Source organism: Haemorhous mexicanus, chromosome 5 (assembly GCF_027477595.1).
Source record: "Haemorhous mexicanus isolate bHaeMex1 chromosome 5, bHaeMex1.pri, whole genome shotgun sequence".
Lineage (NCBI taxonomy): Eukaryota > Metazoa > Chordata > Aves > Passeriformes > Fringillidae > Haemorhous > Haemorhous mexicanus.
Genome location: NC_082345.1, coordinates 7,984,919 through 8,012,841, shown reverse-complemented (window position 1 = coordinate 8,012,841; position 27,923 = coordinate 7,984,919). Strand labels below are relative to the sequence as shown.

The 27,923-nt window shown below is 43.8% G+C and overlaps 2 protein-coding genes across 3 annotated transcripts; one reads left to right on the top strand and one right to left on the bottom strand.

Annotated features, from left to right (window-relative positions):
- Window positions 1-668: 668 nt before the first annotated feature.
- TTC38 (tetratricopeptide repeat domain 38) lies at window positions 669-18,418 on the bottom strand. Of its 2 annotated transcripts, none has more exons than XM_059845790.1 (14): window positions 18,236-18,418; window positions 14,705-14,782; window positions 14,159-14,240; window positions 13,637-13,808; window positions 12,485-12,658; window positions 11,545-11,620; window positions 10,328-10,447; window positions 8,164-8,223; window positions 7,071-7,109; window positions 6,237-6,318; window positions 5,186-5,351; window positions 3,049-3,208; window positions 2,693-2,766; window positions 669-2,230 (listed from the first exon to the last, which is right to left on the bottom strand). In XM_059845790.1, the coding sequence occupies exons 1-14, from the start codon at window positions 18,257-18,259 to the stop codon at window positions 2,137-2,139; spliced, it is 1,401 nt and encodes a 466-aa protein (XP_059701773.1). In that variant the 5' UTR covers window positions 18,260-18,418; the 3' UTR covers window positions 669-2,136. The 2 variants fall into 2 exon arrangements, with proteins under 2 accessions (XP_059701773.1, XP_059701774.1); XM_059845791.1 differs by lacking the exon at window positions 18,236-18,418 and adding an exon at window positions 16,528-16,682.
- Window positions 18,419-18,469: 51 nt separating this feature from the next.
- Window positions 18,470-25,008, top strand: PKDREJ (polycystin family receptor for egg jelly). Its single transcript, XM_059845749.1, has one exon. The coding sequence runs from the start codon at window positions 18,591-18,593 to the stop codon at window positions 24,726-24,728; it is 6,138 nt and encodes a 2,045-aa protein (XP_059701732.1). The 5' UTR covers window positions 18,470-18,590; the 3' UTR covers window positions 24,729-25,008.
- Window positions 25,009-27,923: the final 2,915 nt, after the last annotated feature.

The window sequence follows — 27,923 nt, the reverse complement described above, 5'->3', positions numbered from 1 at the left end:
TTTTCCATCAGAGGGCTGGACTGGGGGTGAGAGCTGCAGTCTGGATAACTGAGCTGAAGGGGAAGGAAAGCTGGAAAATGCACACTCTGAATGCAGGAGGATGAGAAAGAAACAATGGTTCACCCACCTCGTGGCACCTCAGCCTCTTCCTAATGCACCAAGGAAAACCCCTGGGAGGCTGTGCCACGCTTGGGCTGTGACCTGTGTGAGCACAGATACTGCTGCTCTCCACTTCTGGATGCTTCTGGCCACTGTGATGGAAACAAAGTGGGTGCACACTGCTACACATCTATGAAATTAGGCTGAATAACATATCTAAAACCTTCACACGTGCAAAGAAGTTTTGTACTTGCTTGCTTAAAAAAGATTATTTTTGAATTTATTGAGGCAAAGCAGACAGAATTCTCAATCATATTCTATCAAAAGTAGGGCTGTCATTGATTACATTGATTACACCCTGCATAGCCAGCCAGAGCTTTCTCAGGCTTTTGTTCCCTTATACAGTTTGTTACATTCCTCGAGTAAAAAGTTACCTGTAAAAAGTCATTGCTTGAAGTGCACTTATTAAAAATAAGAGTAAAAATCCGGTGAAAAGTGCCCCAAGTCACCCCCCACCATGGCTGAAGAGACAAGCTCATTCATAAATCAGAAGACCTGAAGGCAAGGAATGCAATCCCTTACATGGTTTTATTATTCTTCCTTTAAAAATAAGCTGTTTCTGCATCAGGGGGGGACTGGGTAAAGCAAAATGTCAGCAAAGCACTTCCACCTCTTGTTCCACGATGGAGGAACTCCAGGGACAGGGCAGGGCCAGCTATGGAAGTGCTTTCTTAGGTCAAAAGGAAACTGTAGGACAAGGCTGCTGTGGGACATGGGGAACAGCCTGAGCTGGACAGGAAGGAGGGAGGGGCAGGCCTGTGAGGTCAGGAGAGTTTGCAGATGTGGAAACAAAGCCAGAGCTTGGGCAGTTGCAGAATGTGGGACTTCTCTTCCAGAAGAGGAGACATGAGTTCAATTTTGGTCTGAAATACAATCTTCTCTGTCATTAGGGATTTCTGGAATACTTTTGCAAGACAATGTGTTAGCTCTGGGATGCTGCAGGAATCCAGAGGCACCAGAGCTCCCTCAAGGCCTGTGGCTCACATCATGTCTTACTTGCAGCACCGAAGTTTATCCCATCACATGTGCTGGGACCAAGCTGTGCCTGTCCCCCTGAGCCCTCCTTCCCATGGCAGAAGTTCCCTCCTGGTCTTCACGTCTCCAAAGTGTGTGCTTTAACCCTGATTTAAACCCCATTTTGCCAACGTGCAGGGCCTCTCTGGAGTGAGATGGTAGTAAGGCCTAACTATCCAAAAGCTCAGGGAAACACAAAGACCCAGTCCAACAACCCTTCAAAAATGGTACTGTTCAGCTGAAATCCAGGCTTTTCCCTTTTTCTGAAAGATTTAAAAGTGCTGAGGGAGCACCCATAGCAGACTAGTCATAATTCTTGTCTGGTTCTTGTCTGGTTTCATTTACCCAGTAATGCCAGAAAGCTCTGATGTGCTATATTGGGAGGAAAAATTTAACATTTTATGAGAGGGAGTTATAAATGTACACCTGGAAAAAGATCCTGAATGCAGACAGATCTGTGACTCCTGCCTGAATGGGCTGGAAGCTCAATATGGAATTCAGTTCATGCCTGTATTGGCTCTGGCCCTACCTCTTCCTATTAGTATTAGCTTTATTTCAAAGCTCCCTTTGAATTACCTGAGCAGTTAACTTCACATGTAGGCCAAGTAATAAACTGGGCCAAAGAAGGACTGAAATCCAGGCACTGTTACTGCACTGTGTATAATCAGAGTCAGAGGGAATGTTCAGGAAAACAGACCAGAGCAGCAGTGCCTTTGGGATGCTCCAGAAAGCTTTGTCAGCAAGTTTTGCTTGCATTATCAGCAAGTTTTCTTCTTTCCCTGTGGAATCATCTGAGACACAACCTCCAGAAATGCAACAGCTCTGTCTTTTTTGTAAGGGAATAATTCTCAGATCTTTAAAGCTTGAGTACCTCCCCGAATTCCTTCACAGCACCCCTGAACTCCCTGCACCCAGACATTGTGGAAAGCTCCTGGCTCTCCCAGCTGAAGCTGGAGGAAAGCCCTATGCCATGGAATGCACAGCTGCTGCCTTCCTGATCAGTCGCTCAGTCATTGGTGACTTGGGTCTCATCAGATCACGTTCATGCAGGAGACACCTGTGAAAGGAGAGGTCGGAGGCTGAGGAGTGGGTGATAAACGTGGACTGTTCTGCCAAACAGGCTGTGCTGAGCCACGTGACAGAGCACACCTCTGACTCCCCAGCAAAGCAGATGTCAGCAGTGGCACTGACTGGAGTTGCAGTTCACAGCTTAGCAGTCCATAATACACATGGTCAACAGCTATAGTTGAAGACAGAACCATTTGAAAATCAACTACCCTTGAACATACACAGATCATCCATGCAGGCTGAGAGAGTGGACCTTTGGAATTGGAAGCTATTGTACTTTTTATCCTGGTTAAATGTTGCTACATTTAACACAAATGCTTGCATATAATTTTAGCCTTAAATTTATTGGTTTGAATATATTCATTACTTCTTACTTTTAGAGTATATTCACTACTCCTTACTTTTAGCAACAGTGCTACTTCCACAAATACTTAGCAGGGGAAATACTCACCTTGCAAGGTTTCGTTTGGCCTTTGATTTAGAATTTAAAGCAGCATGAATCAATAACAGGCTGAAAACATCTCTCTGGAAAAAAAGCAGAATACAAACTAATAAGTAATTTATAATGTATGGCTGGTTACAATGTCTTGATTACCAAACTATTAAATTCACAGGAAGGAAACAAATTAACACTAAAAATAAATAGCTAACCCTGCTAGTAAGTGTTTGCAAACAGGATTTGGTCACCAGCACAGTTCAGCTTTTCACTGTCTGATACTTAAGTGCTGTTGATGAGGTAAGTGCTTCATGGTGGCTACTGAAAGGGGATTGAGTCACATCAAAAAGTCTTTTCTGGATCTCCTTTACCTGAGCATCACTGCCTCCCACTTGGACTAGTTCATAACGGATTGGGTACAGCAGGTCTACAGCTTTGTCACAATTCCCATTTTCAAACTCTACAAAAGCCTGGCACAGTGGCAGCCCCAAACGAGGAGCCAGGGAAAGCTGGTGGTCTTCATGAGGTGCTCTGTAGAATGAAAAAGTGGTTAGCTTCCATAGGCCAAAGCATAAATAGCCATATTTCAATGCCAGCCTGCCCCTGCCTGCAGACAGGTTTTTTTGGTTTTTTTTTTTTTTTTTTTTTGTGTGGTTTTTTTTTTTTGGGGGGGGGGGTTTCCTGTACAAAGCCTGATGTTTCAGGTACTTGACTTAGGTCATATCTTTTGGTGTGGTTATGCTACTTTCACCTTTTTGTTACTCATCCAGCAATCTGTTTTTATCCTCCTCAATATACCCACAAAAGGCACAAGCCCAACCCCTCCTAGCTCTGCAATAAACAGTTTGGGCTAGGACAGTAAGAAAACTGCAGTTTCTCTTCTGCTGACCCCACCAGAACATCCTACTGCTAGTCCTTTGTGGCCACCAGTCCTTGCACAAAGCTCCCAGTCATGACCTTGCAAGCCAGCTCCTTCTCAAGTCAGCGTTACAAAACTTCCTGTTTCTTTCACTGGGCCAGCCTTCATTTTCCAGGAGGCAACACTGCCCTATGTGTTTATCATTCCTTAAACAAACTGTGGCATCCTAGAAAAATAAAAGTGCACAACAGATGTTCATTTGAAGCAGCTTTGGACAGCTAGTGAGGAAAATGATGGAACAACTCATTTCCATGTTTTGTCCAGCATTTCCATGGAAAGGAGCCTGTGACACCAACCACCAGAGAGCGCCATGGGACACCCGACAAATTCCCAGCAACTTTCCATGGCGAAGGCCTGGGAAAAATACCGGTGCAATGCCAGATGTTTGTGACCAGGTTGTAACACTGCCTCTGGGGTATCATTTATACATTACATATTTGTGATAGATGTAAATTAATCCAATCATTAATACAGTCCCTTCAGCACACAGCCTGCTTTCTCAAATAATGAAATGAAGCTTTATAATATTTCAAACTACAGTTAAAAATGTACACATGTATTATTAAGGCTAAAAGTAGGTGAAAGGAAGCACTGGATGAAAGAATAAATAGCATATATGAACACATGTTCATTAAAGCCTCTGTGGTGGACAGTTTTCTATACTTTATATATCCTGACATATAAATAATAGAATAAATAACAAAAAATATTTGCTGTTTTCTGCTTTAGTTACATGAGACATACTTAGGCTTGCTTTGAAAGTTATTTGTTTTGATAAGTATTCTTAAAAATTAAAGTGTTCCTCAAAACTACATATAGTCAGGAACAAATAGTGACAATTTCAGGTTCTCCTTCCTTCCTTCTCTTTAAAGGCAAAGGAAGCAACAGATGCTTAAACAGAGGGAAAAAAGGGTGTAGTGGGGAGAAGAAATTGAATTTAAAGCATCTAGATATCAACCCCTTAAAAAAAATCAAATCAATTCACAGTCATTTAATACCTAAGGGAACTCAAAACCTTCATTGTTTGGATGTAGTACCTAAATATTCAACTTTTTCAAATAACTTAATTTGAAAGTGAAATATTCTAGATTTTTACTTTACTAGTACTTGAAACCCAATTTCCTGCAGTAGGACTTAACAACACATCAAAGAGTAGCCATCAGAATATCACTACCAACTAATGTTCTGTTATTAACCTTTTAAACTAGAGCAGAACAGTTCCACCACAGACAGCTGACATATCTTGTAGAATGTTCTTATTGATATACTTTACTCCTTGTCTGTAACACAGCTTAGTGTGACCTCACTAAAAGGAAACAGCAGCTGCTCAGGTGGTGTCCATGACCTTAAACACAAAAGATTTCTGCTCAACAACATGAGGAACCCCTCTAGACATTAACTCAATAAATAGACAACAATATGGATCTCCTAACTGGATGCTGTCCTGCTTAAACCAGATGTGTCTCAGTGACATGCTAAGGCAGGGAGGAGCATGTTGGAGCTTCAGCAAACCAGAAACATCACTGCATCACTGCCCTGAAGTTCAGAGGGCTATTCACTGAACCCAGTGCAGGAATTCCATTGCCTACCTGGCAAGTTCCTGCAGAGTTGTTAAAAGCTCCTCAGTACTTTTGTGGTCTTTGGCTCCAAGGAAAGACATCAAGTAGTGCACATCATTGAACAGAAGAATGTGATCTTTGGTGTGCTTCTTTGTAACCCCAAGCAGATCATTCCACCTGTCTCCAAGCTTTACACCTAGGAGTAAAAAATATTTCCCGCAATAACATTGCCACATGAGAAAGTACAACTTTGCAATTACTGTCAGCCACTCAGCATAAAATGTATTCCCACTGAACTCAACATTTCCTGATGTAGCAAAATGCAGCAATAATGCTCAGCTGCAGCCTGCCTTATGTGGGCCAAGAGTTTCTTGACTGTCAGGATTTTATTTTATCCTGCATTGTGTGAGCTTCTGGCTTTATTATGAGATTGTTCACAATGTTTTGGAGGTGCTGTTCACCATGAGCCATCTGTAGGAATCACAAGACAGAGTGAGAAGATGGATTTAATAAAAATCCCAATACATCATAAGTGTTTTAGCAGGACAGTGTGAAACAGTATCTGCCCATCATGTGCCCTGCCATCAACCCCAGTGTATAAACACCAACTTAAAAGGGGAAATGCCACTGAGTTAGGGGAGTACAAAAAGCCAGAATTAGGGGAGTACAAAAAGCTGATAAGCCTATACTAACTATTTCAATCAGGATCAAAACAGAAAAAAAAAAAGATGTGACTGGAAATTTACATCCAGAAAGTGCTATGGGTTTTTACAGGCTTATGCACTTTTTTGCTCAGCCTCAGACCTCCAGGAACAATAGAAGTGAAGTTGTCAGAGAAGAAGTAAGTGACCTGTGCTAGCTGGAGCTGACTGCTATGCCACACTGGCATGGAAAGTGGAAGCTCTTGGGAAGAATAAAGCTTATGGACATGAGGAACTTCACACTGATGCTTTTCTCAAGTTTTTTCTGAAACACTGATCGAGCTTGCTCTGTAATCATATTGAAATACTTCCCCCACATGAATGGCAGGGGAAAGGAAAAAGAAAAAGTTATAAAAAAGAATGGCCAGAAGATATCCTACCTTCCAGGTGAAGCCTGTACAGCATCGAACTGTTATCAACTACATCCAGGATGCTTCCACTTGCCAGGCACACGGGAGCAATCTGTAATCACAAGTACTCAGAGGCTGGCCAAGTGATGCACTAGTGGAAACTTCCTCCGATTATCAAACTTATTTTCACAGTACTAAATTAATTTTATCCTTCTATTAATTCAAAATTACTTGTTTTGTAATAGTCCTAATTGTATTTTTCTTGAATAAAGGAATTTGCAATGACAGAAACTTATATGGTTTACATGTGCTGTCTTTCTCAGTAAATATGGAGAATCACCACAGTATTTTTTTCCCAAAATTCTGCCATAAATATTACTTCACTGGATCAATGTTAGTAGATAGAAATCTGCCCAGCAGCTTTCTTCATGCTTGTAGTATTTTTACAATCCTTACAAAGATGTGCTATGTTATCTAAATTGATACTGCTTACTTAAAAGGTTGTTTTGAAATCCAGACAGTTGACTTCATACCTAACATGCAAAACAAGTTCTTTGTAGAGGTGACTTGACTAATTTACATCCTTTGAAAGGTATGAATAAGAAACATGGACAGAATGGAAATCAGTACCACTGTAGCTCCTTCAAGCACTCAAACTATGTAATACTCAATCTTTGGGGCATTTTCCCCAGAACTGCTGAGAAGTTGTTTCCCTGAAAGACTGTGATAACGAATGTAAACAATATTTATACACAGATCATGCACTGTGATAGGCTTCAATGTCACACAGAAGGAAGAAAGCACACGTCATCATCACATTATGATCTTGCATGATCTCAGTAAAGAAAAAAGGCCTCTACTCACATGTTTGTCATAAATTGTCAAAGCAGCTTCATATTCCCCCTGGAAAAGCAAAGGAGGACTGTGTGGTTAAGTGCAGACACAGCAACCAGAGATAAACACATTAACAGACATCATAACAGCTCTTCAGGACTGCCTGATCAAAACAAACCAAGTCAAAGAAACCTTGAGGTATTCAAAGCAGAAAAACCTGGATTTAATAGGCAAAATGATCAGTATGTTGAGGTTCCATCAAAGAATAAGTACCAATACTGGCACAAGTTAAGCAGGAAGGAGACACATGGAGGTACTGCCTCTCATTCTAATGTTCCTTTCATGGATGTTTGCAAAAATCAGTGCATCCCATGGTGTATGCAAAGAGATGGAAAAAAAACAGCTTTAAGTAGCCTTCAAAATACTTATGTAGATAGGAAGTGACAAAATAAATAAACTATTGGACTCCTGTTGAGAATTATGTTCCTTCTGTGTTACTCTGCTGTCTGGCCAAAGGATGCTGCCTTCTCAAGGATGCCACATTTATCTCCCTATTAAGCTGAACCCCACGAGTGTTCAGCATTAAATCCAAGGAAATTCTGACAGGCTGGGTAAAATTTCAACCATTTTTAAAGGCTTTCAATAGTAAGAATTAGTAACAATAATTAACAGCATTGGCAACCCAATTTAGAGTTTATGGCCTCTTTTTCTATAGTAAGCAAATTTTTGGGCCAGAAAATAAGTACTGAATTTGCTAAGAATTTTGTTAATTTTTGTCTCAAAAATTAGAGATCTATGTTCATTTTGCTATCAAATAACTGTGCTAAATGTAATTAGTGAGACTATTGGATCTTCAAACATGAAATAATCTCACAACAATATTTCAACATTCTTAGAAAGATCCTGAAAGTGCTGACAATGCAATTAAAATTCTCAAAATAACAGTAATAAATGACTATGCCACTTTGTAAATATAGAATTGTGCTATTTTCTAAAAACATACCTTCAAATACCTGACACCCTCCCCCCCCCCCCACCTCCAAGTAAATGTTAGCTCTGCCTTTTAAAGAGCTTTAGATAACCTATCTGGACCATAAAGCACATGTATGAAAATATCTCATACCTTTTCAATGTAGTATAAAGCCCAGTGCCAGTAATTATGGCAAGCAAGCATATCACTGCTCTGGAGAGAAAAGAAAAATATTTACAAAGTAACTCCCCTTTTCAAGTTATCTAGTCAGATTTCTGTTTCCTCCTCCAGCAAAACTGAGTATTTCAGGAGACACAAAAGAGACAACAAATTTAAATCAGCTGCCAGGACACCTTCTCATTTGGTACACTTGTCTTTGCAGCTATTCAGGGCAACACCTCTAACCCAAGGTTCCCCCACATCATTTAAGAGTTTCACTTGGATGCCTCAGAATTCACCTTTCTTCAGCACCCTTTTTAAGAGAGAAATTTAATCAACATCTGTAAGAAGAGAAAGATTTGTCTCATCTAAAATTTAGGCATCTTGTCTGAAGTAACCTGGCCAGATAGTGGAGAGAGGAGGACATGGAGGCCTTATGAGGGCCATTCATCCCAGCCATCCAGAATCTACCTCAGACAAAGAGGAATCATTTTTAAACAAGTTTTACTACAGGCTACAGGAGCTGCAAGAGATGCCAAGCACACTGGCAGCTCATCAGGTGAGATGAATTTTTGCTGAACTGCACCAATTTCACACTGTCCTTTCCAGCTGGCACCAGAACTTCAAATCCTCTTCCCTAGCCTGTAGTTCAAGGCAATTGCAGTTCATTTTTGTGAATGCATTAAAAACAGACAAATGTAGTTCCATTATCCTTTGGTGAAAATTAAAATACCAGAAAGGTTCACCCCTCTCCTCCCCTCCTTCTCCTGGTTCTGTAGTTAAATTTAATGGTCTCACAAGTGGAAAAATCATCTTTATTGTCATACTGACAACTGTAACAACCACTTTCAGGAAGCACAAAGGTAAAGGTTTCCAGTAAATGTCAGGGCTTCTAAGATAAATATTCTGGTAATCTTTTCTTGTTTAATATTAAATCACAAACCAAATCCAAGCAACAGAAGCAGTTATGTGCTTGGCATAAACACTGATAATATCAAGTTGAATATCATACTGCCATTCCAAATGTCATACAAACAAGATCATGGAATTACCTGACTAAATAAAGCAAAACCTTTTCCCTGCTGCTAAATTTGAGCTCTCTGCTAGAGAGAAGTGGGCTTCCACTTGATTTTATTTGGATAAAAGTATGAATCACATAGACATGCAACTATTTTAAGAACCAAGAGTTTAAAAAAAATGGATCCAAAAGTTTTGGGGTTTTTAAGGTATCACCCAAACTGTCAATCACTGTTTCATTAAAACTAACGTATTAAAAGACAAAATGCTTTCTGGGAAGTGACAGGTGTGAACTTCAAGCAAGAATTTTCTGTCTGCACTTCCAAGCCCAGTATCTGAATGCTTAACTTAAAAAATAAAACAAGCACAAACCCAGCCTTTCTAGTCTCACTATCCAGTCCTGCTCTTGGTGTGAGGTGGGACAGTCAGCTCAGACGACTCTAAAATAGACACTTGTGAGTTCTAGCAAAGGCAAACCTCACAGCTCTCAGCTCTGAATATAACGGACTTAATCACTGGGTAAATGCTATCAAACACAAAATAAAACTTAATTTACAGCAAAGGACCACATAACAGACTAATTAACCTGTTCAACACTCTGAAAGATGGTATCAAACATGTTGGATGTATTAGGTAACTGATACAGTAGAAAGTAATTAGTACACTAGAAAAGATGTAAGAGCATAATTTCTCTTTTCTTTGTTCTTAAAATCCCCTCCCCATCCAGAAGCAAACAAGTATTTTGGTGTTTTGAAACAGTTGCTTTGACTGTGTTATTTTCCACCTCATTTAGCCAGGTCCTTCAAATGACTGTCTGTGTTTACCTCAGCCTAAGTAAAAAGCTTGTGAAAGAATCACTTTACTTTTATAGGTCACTTTACTTTTATAACCACGCAACAGATCACAAATAGGGACAGCCATGTCCCACATAACATGCCACTTCTTCCTGCCTCTTGCTTAAAAGCTGCATGGAGAGTAGCAGCACCTCAAAGGAGGATTTCCTCTAATATGCAAACTCTGCATTGATTGGAACAGGTCTGCAGATAGGAAGGAACTGCAGGCAGAGGACTCAAGAACTTGGCTGCAGGAATTAAAGAAAAGCTAAAAATAGTTTCCTCAAAGATGCCACAAAAACCGTTACCTTCCAGTTCTTTTCCGTTTCCTTCATGAATTTTAAGCCTTTCTCCACCTCTGCTTTCATTTCATTTACATGAGCTATAGTATGGACAGACCATGCATCTGTCTGATTTATAGCCAAAGCCTGAGAGTGAAAAACAGGAAAACACAATGAGCCTTACAAACTTGCAAATGCAGACATTTATCACTGCTTATCTAGAAACAAGAGACTACTTTTTACTTGCTGCATGTAAGTACATCCTTGTACCACTCCAACTAACCACAGCCCAGAAGTCTGATTTGGGCAGAAAAGGAAGAGAATGTTTCTTGGCTGACTTCACTTCCCAGCTTCTGCTGCAGGGAGATGAACACCTGCAAAACACTTTAAAACACAGGGTTTGATGATGACTGTGAAATGACATCTATTTCACAGACATGCATCAATGGAAAAACTGCAGGCACAGGCACAATATGTTCCATGATATAGTGCCTTGCAGATATAATTATTTCTTTACCAAAATATGGCCAGTTCTGAGTATTCAGCCAATTCCTCTTCCTTAGCCCAAGAACTTCCACTAGGTTTTTGGCATGTTCAAAGTTAGTCATAAACCTAGTAAAGATTAAGTTTTAGGGCTTAATCTCTATTGTCACTTTCAGCAATTTGATGTAACAGAAGTTTTGCCAAGAACACCCATTAGAGATTAATTGTGTCTGAGACCCCTGGAGGACAGGGATAATCCTGAGGACTGAAGAAAGTCAAGTATAATTACTATCTTCATAGAAAAGAAACAGGCTGGCTAATACTGATCCCCAGGAACATTGTTACAGTTAACTGTTCAATAATCCAGGAACAAGTATCTAGGAAAAAAAAAGGAGCAGGAAGCCAAACAGGACTGATTGTTAAGAGCAGACTATGTCAAAACAATCCAACATTCTTTCATAGGAGTAAACAGCCAATTATAGATGTGGGAAGCAGCAGATGGGCTGATATATGGATTTTATAGGGGTGTTCTGACCCCATGTGACAGGGCATGCTCATAAGCAAGTGAGGGGAACACAGCCCAGTGAAACTGCCTTGGTGGGGGCACAGATGTGAGAAGAGTCATCAACAAATCTCACGAAGATCTGTGAGCATTTCCATGCTGAGCTGTAGCCCTTTGCTGTTTTGACTAACAACTGGCAGGAACCAACACCCTGTCTGAGAATTCTCAAGCCTTTCAGCACCAACAGCAGGCAGTTTACCTCATGGGCAACCTTCTCAGCACGGTCAAAAAGGTTTGTTTCCACGAGTCCAAAAGAGTAGTAGCCATTCACATAGCTAACAGAAGGAGGAAAAAGAACACATCATCCATTTATAACAAGGTTTAGTCCAGGACTGAAAAAACATATTAGAAAGAACCTTTAATTCAAAAAAGCCCTTGCAGAGCAATTTACAACAAGGTTCAAGCTCACAGGATACAGAACTACCAAGCTAATTCTCAGAGGAAATGAGTGACCCTGAGACACCAGTACAGCAAACAGTGACAAGATGCACATCAGAATGGACATTTCCATCTCTGGAGGAGATGGAATCACCAGCTACACAGAACCAGCTGCTGATCTCCAAAACAGTTGTAAGATGCAGAATTAAAAGGCTAGAAGTGAGACACTGCTGCCACCAAAGCTATCTGAGCATCTCAAAGGCAATCTTATACATTTTCCCCAGTGCCCCCAAAACCACAGGAGGGTACTTTTACATGAAGTGTCCCTTTAAAACTGGTTGTAAATCATCCCCATTAAGCCATTAAAAAAAAAAAAAAAAAAAAAAAAGGGATGTTATGTGCACCTGATTTATTTAACGGATCAAGATGAACAGTATTTTTTGGAAGAAATGAAGAAATTTTGCCACTGCCCTGGGTAAGGACATGATTTTATCCTATGTGTTACACACCATGTGCTATATTTGATAGTAGTGAGACACAACTCACTTAGCTGTGGAAAAATCCCTCACCAACACTGTCAAGAGGGATGCTGGATACACATTCTATCCAGGGTCAAGTTTGATTAACATTAACTTCTAGACTCTTGGTTTTTGTCTACATGTCTTGTTTCCATATTATCCTTAACTTTTAAGTCTGAATTAAAAACCATGTAGTCTGTGCACACCAGGGAAAGAGCAATTTCCAAATGAAGCATGACTCACCTGCTCAGTGGAACATCACGTGTCCAGAAAGGATAAACACGGGCAACAGAATCTCGCATCTGACGTTGGTATCCCAGGTAGAAATAAGTGTCATGGGAAAATTTGAGGGCTAGCAGGTCAGTGGGGTGGCTCTGCAGAATCTGCTCCCATAGATCACAAGCTTTTGGAAGTTGGCTAGAAATAAAAAAATTATTTCCATCACCGAAAAAAGGCACACACTGTTGTCTTTCTATTAGTCCTGCCCCTACTGTTAGTCCTGAACTCAAACTATGCTGAAAAATAGAAAATTCAGCACCAAATGACTTATTGTCTTCCTTGAAGGAATTATTTAGTCTTTTCTAAGATAATAATGGGATTATGTTCATTTGGCACCTTCTGAGAAATCTTATGAAAGAAATCGTGTTGGGTTACACCAAATCACTGTAACACACAAGGAAAATGAAACAAGCTTAAACCATAAATCTAAATATTTTTCCTCCAGGGCTGAATAGTTCCTAGAAGGACCCACAATAATTAATGGAACTTTGTATGTAAAAAGACATCGTCCCTCCCCTTTTGTGGGAATCAAACCCAGTGGCAGGGCTTCAGTAGCTTACTCATTTTCTTTGTTGAGATGTGGGGCAAATCCATCCTTGCCCAATTGTTTGGCAAACAAATAATGAAAGTGAATCATTAGCCCACATATTCTGCAGTTCATACAGATTTATCATATGGAATGAAGCAGTGTGCCTCTACAGCACACAGTGTGACACTCTTATCTCCCTGTTTTACAGGGGAAATAGGTTTTGACATAGGGAGACAAGAGAGAGAAGTCTGTAATTTTCTGTCTGTGCATCTGAGTCTGGACCCTACTGTAGCCAAATACTTCATTTCCTATTTCGAAACCACACTGATGGATCTGTTGCACATTTTAAACTTGACGTGATTAATGCTAGGAAGTGGTGGCAATAGAGCACTTTACTTGCTACAGTGCTGCTCATCAGCTAGACTTAGGGTGGATAGAGAAATTCAGGGACAATCTGTGACATCTCACCCTGATCCTTTGCTAGATGTCAGCTACCATGACACACAACTACTGCCAACCTTCATTCCAGCCTGCAGTAGACAAAGGAACTCTTCCCAGTCCCTTGAGCAGGGTGACAGAGGACTCACCCCCTGGCAAACACGTCCAACGCTGACACATGAAGCCTCTCCCGCTCTGTCAGTGGCTGTGACTTGGAAAGTGCCACCATGGCTTTCACGGCACTGTCCAGCTCCTCGTCGAGCCTCACGGTCCTTCCGGTGCCAATGAGCTCTAAGCCATTGGCAATGACATGTCCCATTGCTGCAGGAAACAGCACAGCACCGGCTGAGCTCACAGCAGAGCCTTCAGCTCCACAAAACACCAGAGGAGCTGAGCATTTTCACTAAAACTGACTTGTGGACACAGGGGTCCAGGAAGTCTCCCAGGCCTAATGTTCTCAGAAGGTTTTCATGACAGCCACTCAAATATTATGTGAAATGAAAAGAAAAAAACACCACATAAAAGCATTCTGCCTGCTCTACATTTTGAGGAAGTTTTACAGAATTCTATAAATTATCACCTTGCCCTTGCATACACCAAGTCAATTAAATACCAAGATAAAAGGCATTATCTCAGCACTTTCCATGCTCAGAATCAAAGGTTATACTCACTAAAGTTTGGATCTGCTGCTTTTAGCTTGGAGAGACATCCATCAATACCTCCAAGGCTCTCATTATTGGTCCAAGTTGCATACTGTAAGAGAGACAGAGCAAGAGAGGGTCGAGAAATCCTCTATGATAAGGAGGATTTTTTCTTTTTGTTCTCACAGACACTTAAAATTCAAAAGCAAGGCAAATGACTAAAAGACAAATGTTGCATTTGGGAAGGTTTAGTATAGTAGAAAAACAGAAAAACTGGGGTTTAATATAATTCAGTCACCAGCAGAACCAATTACCCTGGGTTTCTACAGGGTTTTTGGCTGATTTATTGGTATCAAGTGGAATGAGCACACTGGCTGAGGTTTTCATTATAGTTGCAGCATCTGGTACAGCCCTCTGTTAAAAGGGTTTCCTGCAGCCAGCTAAAGGCTGAACTCCTGTGGTGACCTGATTTTGAGGCTCTCCCAGCTGATAAGAAATTTAAATATCAGCTACAGTAAAGAGTGTTCCATGCACAAGTCCCTTCAAATCCCATTTTCCTGTGCTTTTTGGTCATACCTGTGTCAGGACAGCATCGAAGAGCTTACAGGCTTCGTTGCTGGTCGTGGACAGGACAAGTCCAGCATCCTGCCAGGCCTGCACAGCAAACAAACAAAAACATGCTCCTTTACACCCTCATCTTTCTGACACTGACAGATGTTCAAATTGATGCTGTTCTGGTATTTTCATCAGCTGTGCACTTTTAAAAAGAAAAGTTGGAAGTAGAGTGTGAGGCAGAAACAAACCTTTTGTTCAGTTACAGTTACATTAAGACTCAATTAGTTGGAGCTAGTAGTGAGTCTAAAGAAGCCAACAATTACCAAGTGTACCAGAAGATCTTGATGGGTTACCCAGCTCATAATGACAGCACCATTCTGAACTCATTAGAGCTGCTGGTGAGCTCCTCTGCTACAGGCACATCTCGTGTGAAGTACAGACATGGTAGAATAAAACCCTGTTCTCCTATAATCTATAAATCTGTAATCTTCTTCAAACAATAATGTTCTTCTAAACCAACCTGCAGACCAAACAGCCTGGCAGAGCAAATCCACTAAGTCTCTCGAGTTAACCAACTGAAAATTTGGATCACATTTATACACAAGCCTAACAACAGTAAGAACATGGGAAATGGATAAAGATAAAAAGCAAAACAGAACTGGGCTGCCACAGTTTCTAGCAACATAACATTACTGAGGCACAACATCTCCTGGCTGACTGCTGGCAAATGAGCAGAGTTCATTTGAGAAGCTGCCCCAGTCATTTCAGCATTACTTTAATGCAGTTCACAGAATATGGAGGATAGACAACTATTGTAAAAACAGACCTGGGGCAAGCTAATTCAGACTTCTCCTAAAGGGAGCTTAGTCCTTCCTGATGCTGCAAGAATTCAGGTCTTCTCATTTTACACTTTAAAACATTTCCTAGCTATAATAATCTGTCAAAATTTTTAAGTAACCAGGCAAAGACAACTTTGTTAATATATCCTAAAGCTTTCCCACTGTGATTGGATTAAAGGCTCACATTCCAACAGCTAAAGCAATTGAGTCTTCAAATTACATATCTGAAAGACTAGACCTGAATCTAAAATTACACATTTTCTTTACAACTCATATTATATCCACGATACTGAAATTGGCTGGAATAAACTTCCTAACACAATTTGAAGCACTAGGAAACAGACATTTGTTATCTGCACAGGACACACTCTCCTTGTTCCGTGGGTGTGGTGAGACTTTGCAACAAGGTCTTTCTTTATCCATCATAATCATACATATTTATTAATACATGCTTCTCATCTAATACACTGAACTAATTCCTAGAATGAATTTGCATGCATCTTCCTCCTATGGGAAGTTCTTTTATGGTCCTGAAGAGTCATAAAAAGGGGTCTCTGGTGGTCATATTCACTGATATTAAATGCAGCCTTTCCTTGAACTCTTTCTTTGGGCATGAGCTGTTGTTTCTGTGTTATATAACTTGCCAAAAAACCACTCTAGTCCTCCTTATCTGTTTCTCCACTGGTTCCAGCCATGTTTATATGTTTATAATTCTGTGTGCATATCTTTAAACCTTTATATTTTATATACACACATTTATTTATATATATACCTTTAGAGGTTTATATATACCTATATAAACTTTTATCTTATAGATAGATAGATAGATAGATAGATAGATAGATAGATAGATATACCCCTTTATCTTTTTTTGCCAGTTAGTCTTCAAGCTCTATTCAGCAACCTTAGGGGAGCTGAAAATTTTTATTCTCTATGTCATTTATCATCCAGAAAAAGAATAAAGAGAAAAGCCAAGCAGGTAGCAAGGTTAGGCTTGCTACTTACTGGCTATCTTCCATTGTGCCCTGCAAAGTAGGCCAGGAGCCACCCTCAGCATCAGTCATCAAAAACAAGCTTCCTTTGGAACAGGTCTCTGCATCACTGCCTGTTTTACTGTTTTACACAACAGCTTGAGGTGTTTGCCAAGCAGAAAATGATGTCCCATTCTGAGGGGACTTGATGCTGATTCACAATGGAAAAGTCTGTTTGTGAGCACCAGAACAAACCAGCAGAACAAGGGTTAGTGGAAAATGTGCCTGTATCTATCTCTAAGGACACTGCTGATCTAGCTGAGGTATGTGCTATTTCCAGCCACTCTGGAAAGCCTCTGTCCTGCTATGGCTACAGCCCACCTGACTCACTCCTCACTGGAAAACTCCCACTCTGGCAACAGGAGAAAGGCAGCTAGACTGTGTCACACCAGGGATGCCACTACTCTGGCACTACTCTGTTCCACTACCAGCACATCAGGACAATGGGCTACAGGGAAGAGCCACCCCACAGCAGCTTCTGGCTCCTACACGATGTAAAAGATGTGCTCCAAACCTAATCTGTCATTGCCAACTGAGAGCTAAAGAACTACTGGGACCACAGAAATGCAGCATCCCTTTTCCTCTAGGACATACATAAGGGGTCCTGCCCAGACTACTCCGGACACTCAGGTCCTGGGGCTTCTCTCTAGTGAGGTATCAGACTGTGACTGAAGAAATCCAGGAGGGAGTGTGAGTGGGCAAAAATTAGCCTCAAGAGTCTAAGGCTCATCAGTTCCCCTTCCCACAGAGGCTGCCTTTGGGTTCCCTTATATGGATCTCCCACAGCCCTCTCCCTAACTCCAGGAGAGAGTCTTTCCTCTTGTACGGCCTTTGCTCTTCTCACTGCTTCTTGGTGAGACCAAAGCCTTGCCCTTTCCCCTGCATTAAGATTAGAGTTCAGTCATGAGATCTGGTGACTGTTTATTTGTATTTTCTCCTCCACCAGAATCTTAGCTGGCTCTGAGAATTGTGCTCTCTGCGGGCTGCAGTTGGCACCTCTTGGATTCCTTGCGTGACAGATCCCCAAAGCTCTGCCAATCACGCACCTGTCTCACACAATCTTCAAAACTTTGTTTTAACCTGCCACTGCCCTGATTAACCAAAACACAACCATAAAAGGAGTTTATCAGAAAGAGAGCATTCAAATTACTTAATCAGTAAGCAGCTCCCGCAGGTTGCAACCTTTGACCCGAGGCTGATTTAGAGTTAATCGAAGGCCTGACCCACTTCTGAGGCCCACGGAGAGGGCAGGTGGGTGCCGTGGGACCCCTGCGCTGGGAACAAGACCCAGAGATCTTCAGACACGGGTCTGCTTCCCCAGTAGAATAGATGGGAGCAGAGACCCTTCCCCTTTTCCAGACGCCAACAACAGCTCCCCTCCTCCGAAACCCACCCGAGTTTATGAGGCTGAGCTCCAGCCACAGCGAGCCCGGCTCAGCTCCCGCCCGCCACAGCCCAAAGCCCGTCGGCAGCCCCCGGGACCCCACGGAGGCCGCCCGCCGCCCCTGGGCTCAGGGCACGGGCAGGACCGAGCCGCGCGGGCTCAGCGCCTCAGCGGTGCCGTCCCCCCTCGGCCCTGCCCTCACCTTGCAGCCTCTCATCCTGCCGTTTCCTCGCAGGCCCCCAGCCCCCTCCGCCCGTCACGCCGCCAGCCGCTCGCAGCCCCTCAGCCCTGCCCTCACCTTGCAGTCCCTCAGCGCAGCCATGGTCCCGCCGCAATCTCGCCGCTCCGCGACTCCAACGCGAGCGGGGGCGGGGCCGCCACCGGCGCGAGCAGCGGGCTGTGCCTGCCGGGTACGCGCGGAGCCCCCGCGCCGTCGCTGAGGGACGCTGGCAGCAGCTCCGTGGCGATTATTGGCCCCCAAATCTTTGTTCCCTCTTCCGGCCCGACCCGGAGTCTGAGGTTAAATAGTGTTCTCACCAGCTGCCCTGCGGAGGAGGCTCCGGTGCCCCCGGGCTGCTGGCCCGGCCGTTGGGCCACCCCAACGAGCAGCCCCGGCAGGCCGCGCGTCCTCCGCCTTGTCCCCTCTGGCCGCGATGGCCGCGCTCCTCCTCCTCCTTCTGCCGCTGCTCGCCTGCTGCCGCCGGGGCTCGGCGGCGTCCTCTGTCCGTCTCCGGCCGTCACCCCTGCGGGTCAGCTGCCCGGGCCCTTACGGCCAAGTCTTCCAGCGGCAGGACAACGAGCACAGAGTGTCGTGCCTGTGGAACAGCACTGTGACCCTGCATTACCAGCCCGCCCCAGGAGTAGGGCTGGAGGGAGAGGGGGAGGTGGGGCAGCCATCATCCCCACCTTGCTGCCTCTGGTACCTGAACGCGGCCTCTCTGAGGAACATCTCACGCTGGTCAGGCCAGGTGGTACTGCAGACAGAAGCTCCCTCACCCGGGGCCTCCAGCCTTCTTACAGTGCAGTGCTCGTCTGCCTCCTGCGCTGCACCCGCGTGCTTTCACCGCAACGTGAGCGTCGAGATCGCGGAGCAGGATATGCGGCTGTTCGTGCTTTGGCCGCAGACACGCGTTGTCCAAGCGTGGCAGCCCGTGGAGCTGGGCTGGTGTGCACGCCTCAAGAGTGCTGGCTGGCAGTACCGCTTCAGCAGCCGGGGAGGTGTCCCCTCGACCCTTCTCCTTCCCAGCAGTGAGCACCGGGACATAACATCACCTGATGTCTATCCAACAGTTGAGTTGCAACAGACCTGTGCCACCTACTACAGCTACCGCTTGACTGTGCGCTACAGGCACCCCGGGATCCACATTGCTTTGGTCAGTATTGAGCAGATGCCTCACATAAGCCTCAGCCTCTCTCTCAAGGTGGAGCCTGACTTGGTGCATGTCCTCAGTATCAGCTCCAAGCTCCTTAGTGTTCCTCAGCAGCCCCTCAGTTTGTCCTGGTGGCTTCAGCCCCTTACCCTGAGTACTCTTGCCTACAGACTGGTGGACACACAGGCTATGGGAGGTTGGGTCTGCTCCTATAGTTCATTTACACTGCCAAGCAACTTCTGTGCCATTTCTACACCTCAGAGCCTGGATGAGACAGTGGTGGCCAGTGTTTACTTCCATGTTGATGGAAAGAGGTTTGAAGAATTGATGGGGGAACTGCACCTGCTCAATGGTACTCTGAGCTTAACTGCTGGCAAAGAAACTCCCATACACATCAACCTTTGTCCAGGGAAGACCAATAGCAGCACTTACATTTTCAGGTACAACCAGGGAACATTTTACACATCTAAAGACAACAACGGCACTTTTTCCTCAGATCGTCCTAACACACACACTGTGTTCTACCAATACAAGGAGCTCTCCTACTTACTCACCATAGAGTTTCTGGCCTTACAGTGGTACAAGTTCAAAATGTACCTTTATATGAATCAGAAGAGGGCTTTGGTTAGGTCACTGGCAGAAAGAGACCTTGACGTCCACGTTTTCAGCAGTGGCCGTCCTTCTTTTCTGCAGAACTTTAGTTATTTAGTGTGGTTTATCCCTGCACAACATCCGATGCTACAGTGCGAGTGGACCTTCTATCTGCAGCTTTTTGGCGCAAAAAAAGACCATATTGTCCAGAGTAGCACATACACATACAATGACCACGTAAAAAATGCCACACGTTTTGTCCGTCGCTCTGCATTACCCTTTGATGCAGAGAAATACACGGGGTTTGTGGCAAAAGTGAACTGCACCAGCAGTGCACCAACTCCGGCTCTTTTAAGTGTCAGGGTCAACAATCGTACTGCAAAAACCATAGAAGCACCAGTAGTCTGTGAGAAAAAAGAATGTAGGATACTCAGGTGTTGGATTCAGAGACCTAATCCCAGATCCATTATCTTGTACAAGAAAAAGGCATTAGAATTTTTCCTCTTTGTCAAGTTGAACATAGACTGCCATATTGGCATATCTATCAAGCCTTTATGGCAAGTCTATCCTGCTAAGGACACAAAATCTGAGCCGGACTGGTCAAAGCCAGTAAACACTTCTGAAATGTTTGGCATAAAAATGATACATTTAACTGTTCCAGCTAATACTTTAGATTATGGGTTGTATCTGTTTTATTTCACTGCTGAGGTAGTCCCAGTTAGGACCTCAATAGTCCTTAAGGCCCACGATATGATTTACGTTCAGATTGAGAGAGCTGATCTAATGGTAAATATCTCAGGAGGCTCGGTCCGCACAGTGAAATTTTCTGAGAGTTGGACTCTTGATGGTTCTGGATCCTCTGATCCTGATTCACAGGAAGGACCAATGATATTTACTTGGTACTGCACTAAAGACTTGGCAGACTATCAAACCATGAAATTCAAATGGAAAAACAGATGCCATCCATTCCAGAAGGATTTGAGATGGATAACACCCTCAGGTCCCATTCAAACAATACCACCTGAATCCCTCCCAGGAGGCACCTTATACTACTTTCGCCTGGTGATTCAAAAGGGCAGAAGGACGGCTTATGCTGATCAAGTTATAGAGGTAGATCCTGGCCCTCCACTTGTTCTGGATGTGAAATGCATTGAAAACTGTGGTACCAGTTTAATTCCAACAGAGAGATTTGTCCTATCTGGAAAATGCTCAAACTGTAAACCGAGCAACAAGCCACTGTATTACTGGTCCCTTTTTTCAGACACCTCTCAAGAAATTAATTTTGATTGGGCTTCCAAAACATCAACGGGGAGGTCTGGGGCTTACCTGTCTATACATGCTATGACTTTCCTAAAGCCTGAATACCCAACCTACATACTTTACTTAAGCGTAACTACCTGGGATGGTAGGTCCACATCCTTCAGAAAACCCTTTGCGGTAAATACTCCACCTCAGGCTGGCAGGTGTAACATCAGACCCCGCTACGGATTTGCCTTTCAGACAAAATTTGTTGTTAAGTGTAGAGGATTTTCTGACAGCCATTTACCTCTGACATATAAAGTGATAGTAGCTTCCAACGTACCCCAAACTACCACAGTAAGTTCTGTGGTGGAAAACACATTTGGCACAATTCTGTACTTTGGTTCTGAGCCTAAAACTCCTCCATCTTTTCTCCCACTTGGAGTGCCCTCTCGTTGGTACCGTTTGACACTTTATGTTCAAGTCCGTGATGCATTCAGGGCTTTTACCCAGGTGAGTTTACATGCCTATGTGAAGAACCCACTTAGAACTCAATCCCTTGTACGCATATTTCATGATCTGCTGGATTCAGCAAGCCTTTTAAGCATGTCGGCATCTGCTCAGCTGACTGGTGATCGTCTTAGAGCTGGTTATTTGACTTATCTTGCAGCCTCACTCTTAAACTATATTAAAAACACACCAATCGTCCAGCTCCCTCAGGCTGAGTTTCGGGAAAATGTAGTTAAAACAGCCTTGAATATTTCAGTAAATAGCATAATGGAAATCAACCAAGTAGTGGCTGTTATTTCTGAAATCACAGAGTCAGTTGAGAAAATGAATGTTAGGTCACAAGACCTTGCCATTGGGAAACTGACAGAAGTAACAGGAATTCTGAAGAGACAGAGAAGTCAGATCCATTGGTCTGAGGGAGCAGAAATTCAGACCAGTGGAATACTAAGATGCTTGTCCAATGTCCTAAGAGCTGATCTTCTGAGTCTCAAGAATGTCAGTGCAAATGGAATTCAACATGTTTTCTCCATCATGGAAGGTGTAACAGATGTAGTTTTCTGGGGAAAAGTCCCTCAAGAAACAGAAACTCTAATAGAAACAGGACACTGGAATATCACTCTGAAGAAAAATGAAGCCTGGAACATTACAAATTATTTGCTTGAAACAGACACCTGCCACGATTGTTTTTATCCAGTACTGAGAAAAGGAGAAAGTTCAGGACCAGCACCGGACACTGTGTTTTCCACTGCCATTTTTGAATTTGATGAGAGCCCCTTCCCATGGTTAGGTTACACATCGGATATTATATCGATGGTCATGGGGTTTAAAATGGCAGAGACTAAGACTGATGGGGATCTAGTTCCATTCATGCCTGAAAGAGCTGACATTTTTCTTGCCAGGAAAGGTGGAGTTGCAACTTTTAATTTACTAATGGGACCCGATAAAACAGAAACTTACACAACTGGAGGATTTCTTTTTGAGATCAGTGAAACTCCCACTAGCATGTACTTCCAGATCATGACAAAATTAAAAGTTACTTTCAATGTGCTGGTATTTACAGGTACCAATCTTACTGACGCTCAGCCTGTGGCCTCATTTATTGCTTTTCACAACAGGAAAACAGTTGCAAGTGGAAATGAGACAATCACTGATGACTGTAGCGTTAAAGGTCCCTATATAGTCTGTCTCCCAAAGTCCCTGCTGACAACCATAGTGCAGGAAAGTGGTGCAGATGCTCAGAACATCACTGTTATCTTGCAGACAGACTATATCTTAAGGTACCCAAACCAGAAAATGGTGAGCATATACATTTTTAATGACCAGTGCTTATTTCTGAATGGGGTTGGAAGTCAGTGGAGCAAAAACACATGTGTGATTGGTCCCTTGACCAACTGGGAGAAGGTACACTGTATTTGTATCTCCATGCGGTATCGCAGGAGTCTGTCAGCCCTTCCAGCACCCAGCATCAGGTTCCTGGCAGCCAAAGTAGTAGTTCTTCCCAACACAATAGATCTGGGGAGAAACCTGATAGCAGACATACCTAAAAACGCGCTGACCCTCATAACAGTGCTCTGTATTTTTATCATCTTCTTGCTTTTGTGCTGCTGGGCTATAAGAAGAGACAGGGCTGAGAAGGAGATCAAGTACATTATCGTTCTGCCAGACAATGAGGCCTCTGATGAAGGGAACTTTTTGGTCACTTTGTACACAGGCAGTCGCTGCAATGCTGGGACCAAAGCAGAGGTCTTCCTGCAGCTCATTGGCCAGTACGGCAGGAGTAAATTCCGTTGTTTATGGCACCAGCCTTCTCCAGCTTTCCAACGGGGAAGCATTGATTGCTTTCTGATAACTACTAAGAAAAAATTGGGAGATATTAGTTCCTTCAAGATCAGGCTCAATAACGATGGCAAATCTCCAACCTGGTTCTTAAGCAGAGCTGAAGTTGAGGACATGTCCACCAGGAAGGTCTGTTTTTTTCTGTGCAGAAAATGGCTTTTCCTTGACAAGAACAATCCCTCACAAGCCCAGAAATTTTCTGTCACAGACCCCCAGAGACCTCTACCCAAAAGTGACTATTTTCTTATTCATTTTAACAGGAGACTGACAGAGTACCATCTATGGCTCTCAATTTTTGCTCCTGTTATCGCTGGGGCTTTCACCAGGTTCCAAAGGTTGTCTACATTTTTAGCAGTGCTATTATTCACCTTGCTTGTTAACATTATGTTCTTTAATGCTGGAAAGGATGATGAAGCTCCAATATACCTGAGGTATGTGAGATCAATAGCAGTAGGAATTGAATGTGCTTTGCTTACCCTCCCTGTGGAAATGTTAATAACTCTCTTATTTAAGTATTCCCAGAAGGATCCTCCTCCTGTTGTGACTAAGATGTACCCAAAGGTAGATTCTAGGTACTGGAATAATTGCATAATATCTGAAAAAGATGCAAATGTAATTGACACACAGGAGGACACAACACCTGTGAATTCCCCTGAGATAGGTGAAAAGTCCCAGAAGTCAAGTTCCAATGTCCTAGAAGGGGGCATCCTTTCCAAAGTAAGGAGACTAAGTGCTACCATCAGGCAGCTTCGCAAGATCCCGGACACTGAGCCCTTGCTGTGGTGGTGGTGTGTCCCTTTGGCCTGGGGCCTGGTTCTGACCATAACTGTGCTCTCATCCTTCTTCATTGTGCTCTATGGTTTGTCCTATGGCTACCAGACTTCCCGAGAGTGGCTCATAGCATCTGGAACCTCCTTTCTTCAGAACGTGTTTTTCAATTCAATTCTGAAATCCTTACTTTTCTCGGCAATGAGCACAATTCGTCCAAGATACTGTCAAGATATCAGATGGGTAACTCAGGAAAAGCATGTGGAGATTAACTCAGCTGAAGAAACTCAGAACACAGTTCGTCCAAGACGCTCTGAAGATACCAGATGGGTAACTCGGGAAAAGCCTGTGGCGACTAACTCAGCTGAAGAAACTCAGAGCACAGTTCGTCCAAGACACACTGAAGATACCATAAGGGAAACTCAGGAAAAGCCTGCGGAGATTGACTCAGCTGAAGAAACTCAGAGAGATACCTGAAACTTGCTGATGTCAGAGGCACCAAGCAATATCAGCATTTGGAAGCTGATGAAAGAAAATATGCTGAGAAGGGCAAAAATTAAAATAAATGCATTTATTTTCATGAAAGGTTTCATCCATCACCTTGTCTTTTTATCACTGCTATTAAATTCTCCACTGCATATTCCACTGAGAATGCCAACAGTTTCCACTACAGCCAGTCCCTGAATAGAAGCTGCTTTCAAAATACTTCTCCCACCCAAGTTTTGTGGTAAAGCATGACCTTGCATCTCACGGCAGTATCAACTCCTCTGTCCAGCTCGCAGAGGTGATTCCCAAGCAGCCAGCGCCATGCTGAGCACGGCTCTCACCTCTGGTTGAGCACATGCTGATGTAAGAGCAAAACATACCCTGAGGGCTGGAAACACCCGCTTGTCCATCCCGAGGACCGGGAACGCCTGGGTGTCCATCCCGAGGGCTGGGGACACGCTGGGAACGCCTGGGTGTCCATCCCGAGGGCTGGGGACACGCTGGGAACGCCTGGGTGTCCATCCCGAGGGCTGGGGACACGCTGGGAACGCCTGGGTGTCCCCCAGACCCGGAGCAGGGAATGAGGGAACGGGGAGGCGTTCGCGGGCGCACAGCGCCACCTGCCGGCCGCCGGGCGCCCCCTGCCCCTTCCGGGGAGGCCCCGGAGCCGCAGCGTCCGCGCGCACTCCGGGAAGGCGCTCGGTGGGCGCCGTGTGAGGGGGAACGGGAACGGGAACGGGGAAAGGGGAGAGGGGTAGCCCCGGGAACTGGGTGGAAAGTGGGCGCTGGAGGGAACTGGAGCCGGCGGGAAACGGGGATCGGGAGGCAAACAGGAGCTCGGGACGGAACGGGAAATGGGGGTTGAGGGCGTGGGGCGCGCAGAGACACGGGAACCGGGAATGGGGAGCAAAGGGAGCTGAGGAGGGGAGCGAGGAACGGGAGACAGGGGCGAAAGGAACTGGGAGCTCCGCGTGGGGGTGGAAACGGGGACCTAGGGAGGGTCTGGGGGAGCTGGGAACCTGGACCACGGCGGCAGGCACCGGGAATTGTGGGGCGAAGGGGAGCCTGGCGGGGGAACCGGGAGTGGGGGAGGCCGGAGCTGCTGGCCGGGCACTGCCGACGGGGAGACACTGTTCCCGAGCTGGAGGCCACTTTCTTCCAGCTCCAGGCACCTTTGAGCCAAAGAAGTGGATCTGTGCACTGGTAGTTAGTAAGGATATATGACTCTATTCTTACAACTGAAATGGCATGCTTTATGTAAACAGAATTTAAGACCTTCATGCTTCTGGGTCCCATACCTGAAATATTTTCCTCATGCCTTAACTTCCCGTGTAAATTATGGGAAGTAATTTACTGTTAAAAACTGTTACAATGAAAGCATTAGTGATACCTTGTCTCGCTTTGTGTCTTGCCTCAGAGTCTGTGATCTCTACAAATATAACACGGTTATGTCAAAGCTTTGATGAAGGCTTCCCTGAAAGTTTTATTCTGCCCAGATGCAGCAGTCTGAGGTTGTTCAGACCAAAGATGGTTTTTGTTTGATGAGGGTTGTAGGAAAATACTTGTATTCTGCTGGTAAAGTGACTTGTAATGGAAATGTGCTTCCCAGGCTGGTTGAGATACCAAGCTCTCTAGCCTGTGCATCACCTTTGCACTGATCTGTTGATTAAATCAGTGTTTTTCCTACTACAAGAATCATTGCACCAAAAAAGGTGTAAAAAGCCCCAGAATTCCCAACAGATAGGCAAAACCTGAGATTTGGATAAGAAAGGAACGGGTTATCTATGTGGTTGCAATGGTTTGGCCTTCTTTGTTCTTTAGTCCAGGCCTGGAAAATACAAGTGGTTTTTGCTCCTTTTGTCAGAGCCTGGTGAAGACATTTTCACCTGCTCTTTCTGTTTTCTTTTTTGCTGCCCATTTAACACCTGAACCTTTTGCTGCCTCCTTTGAAGTCTGCTTTTAACTACAGGCCATAATAACTTTGCACTAAGTGCCAAATTATTCTTCACCCAGCTGTTCATTCATTTTTTCATAATTTTCCCAACATGAGTGAAGTACATTAACTGTGCTTGGAGCCATGAGTATGTGCAGAAGGGAAGCATACATTTAAATCTGGCATGAAACATCATAGTGTTTTTAAGCCTTATCTACCTAGACCTATAGACAGCTCTTTGAAAAACATGGGCAACATACAATTTTTGTCAAGACACCATCAGCTTTCCTGCTTAATGAGCTCTACTCTGAGCCCACACTTTCTTTTTGGACCTCAGTGAAATCTTAGTGAGACTTGTCTGTGTGTACCGGACAGATGGAGATCTAAAGCCAAAGAAAAGTTTATTAAATATCTGTCACATGTTGAGGATGCTGCCAATTCTTAGTGGATTTTGAGCTACTTGAGTAAAAAGTCTGAACTGTGAAAATTTTATGTATCTGCCTTCCTAGCATGTGACCCAGGAGGAGCAGTCCACTGTGGTTATAGTGAATTCTAGGATCCACACATCTCCAGCCATGATTACATTTGTCATATGAGAAAAAGCCATTTTTCTTCTCTTTTTCCTGTGATAACAGAGAAGTAAATTTGTCCAAGAGAACTTCTGGAAGGAAAGAGCATAAGTATAGACCCTCTGGAGAACAGACTGTGCAGGGTACAGAGCATGCACAAAAGGAATAGCCTGGCAGTCAGTGATAAAATAGGTCTTCAGCTGTCTAAGAACACATATTTCCCTGTGTCCTACAGAGAATTGTGGAAGTGATTCTTGTGTATGTGCCTTGATGCCTGTTTGATGCATCAGGTGTTGAAAGAAGTGCAGCCTCAGTACCTGCATATTTTTTGGGCAAAGTAATCTAAGTACTAGTTGGGAAGCCAAGTCTTTCTGACAGGGGTGAACAGATGAGCCTCAAAACATTGCTAAAACTTCAGGAAGTCTTGTGCCTGCCTGAATTCACCTTGTTCTATATTGCTGCTTGACTAGGAGACAGGAGACATAGGTGTATGTCAGGAGGTTTGGAAGCTGCTAACCCCGACTAAAAGAGTTAATAATCTGTGCTGTAAACTGTAACCAATGAAGTGACCTTGGTGTGAAGGTGTGAAACAAGGAAATGTGCAAATGTTTGTGACAATTCCCAGCAAGTGCCCTGGAAAAGAACTTTTTAAGGGTTGGGTGACAGTGGGCTTTGTTCCATCAG

Excerpts from the sequence above, each read along its gene's own strand:
- TTC38 (XM_059845790.1), bottom strand. The coding sequence starts at position 18,259 with ATGGCTGCGCTGAGGGACTGCAAG. Across the intron at positions 8,224-10,327 it reads AAACGGAAAAGAACTGGAAG|AGCAGTGATATGCTTGCTTG; the intron begins GTAACGGTTTTT and ends TTTTCTCTCCAG. Across the intron at positions 2,231-2,692 it reads GCCAAACGAAACCTTGCAAG|GTGTCTCCTGCATGAACGTG; the intron begins GTGAGTATTTCC and ends CTCCTTTCACAG.
- PKDREJ (XM_059845749.1), top strand. The coding sequence starts at position 18,591 with ATGGCCGCGCTCCTCCTCCTCCTTCTGCCGCTGCTCGCCTGCTGCCGC.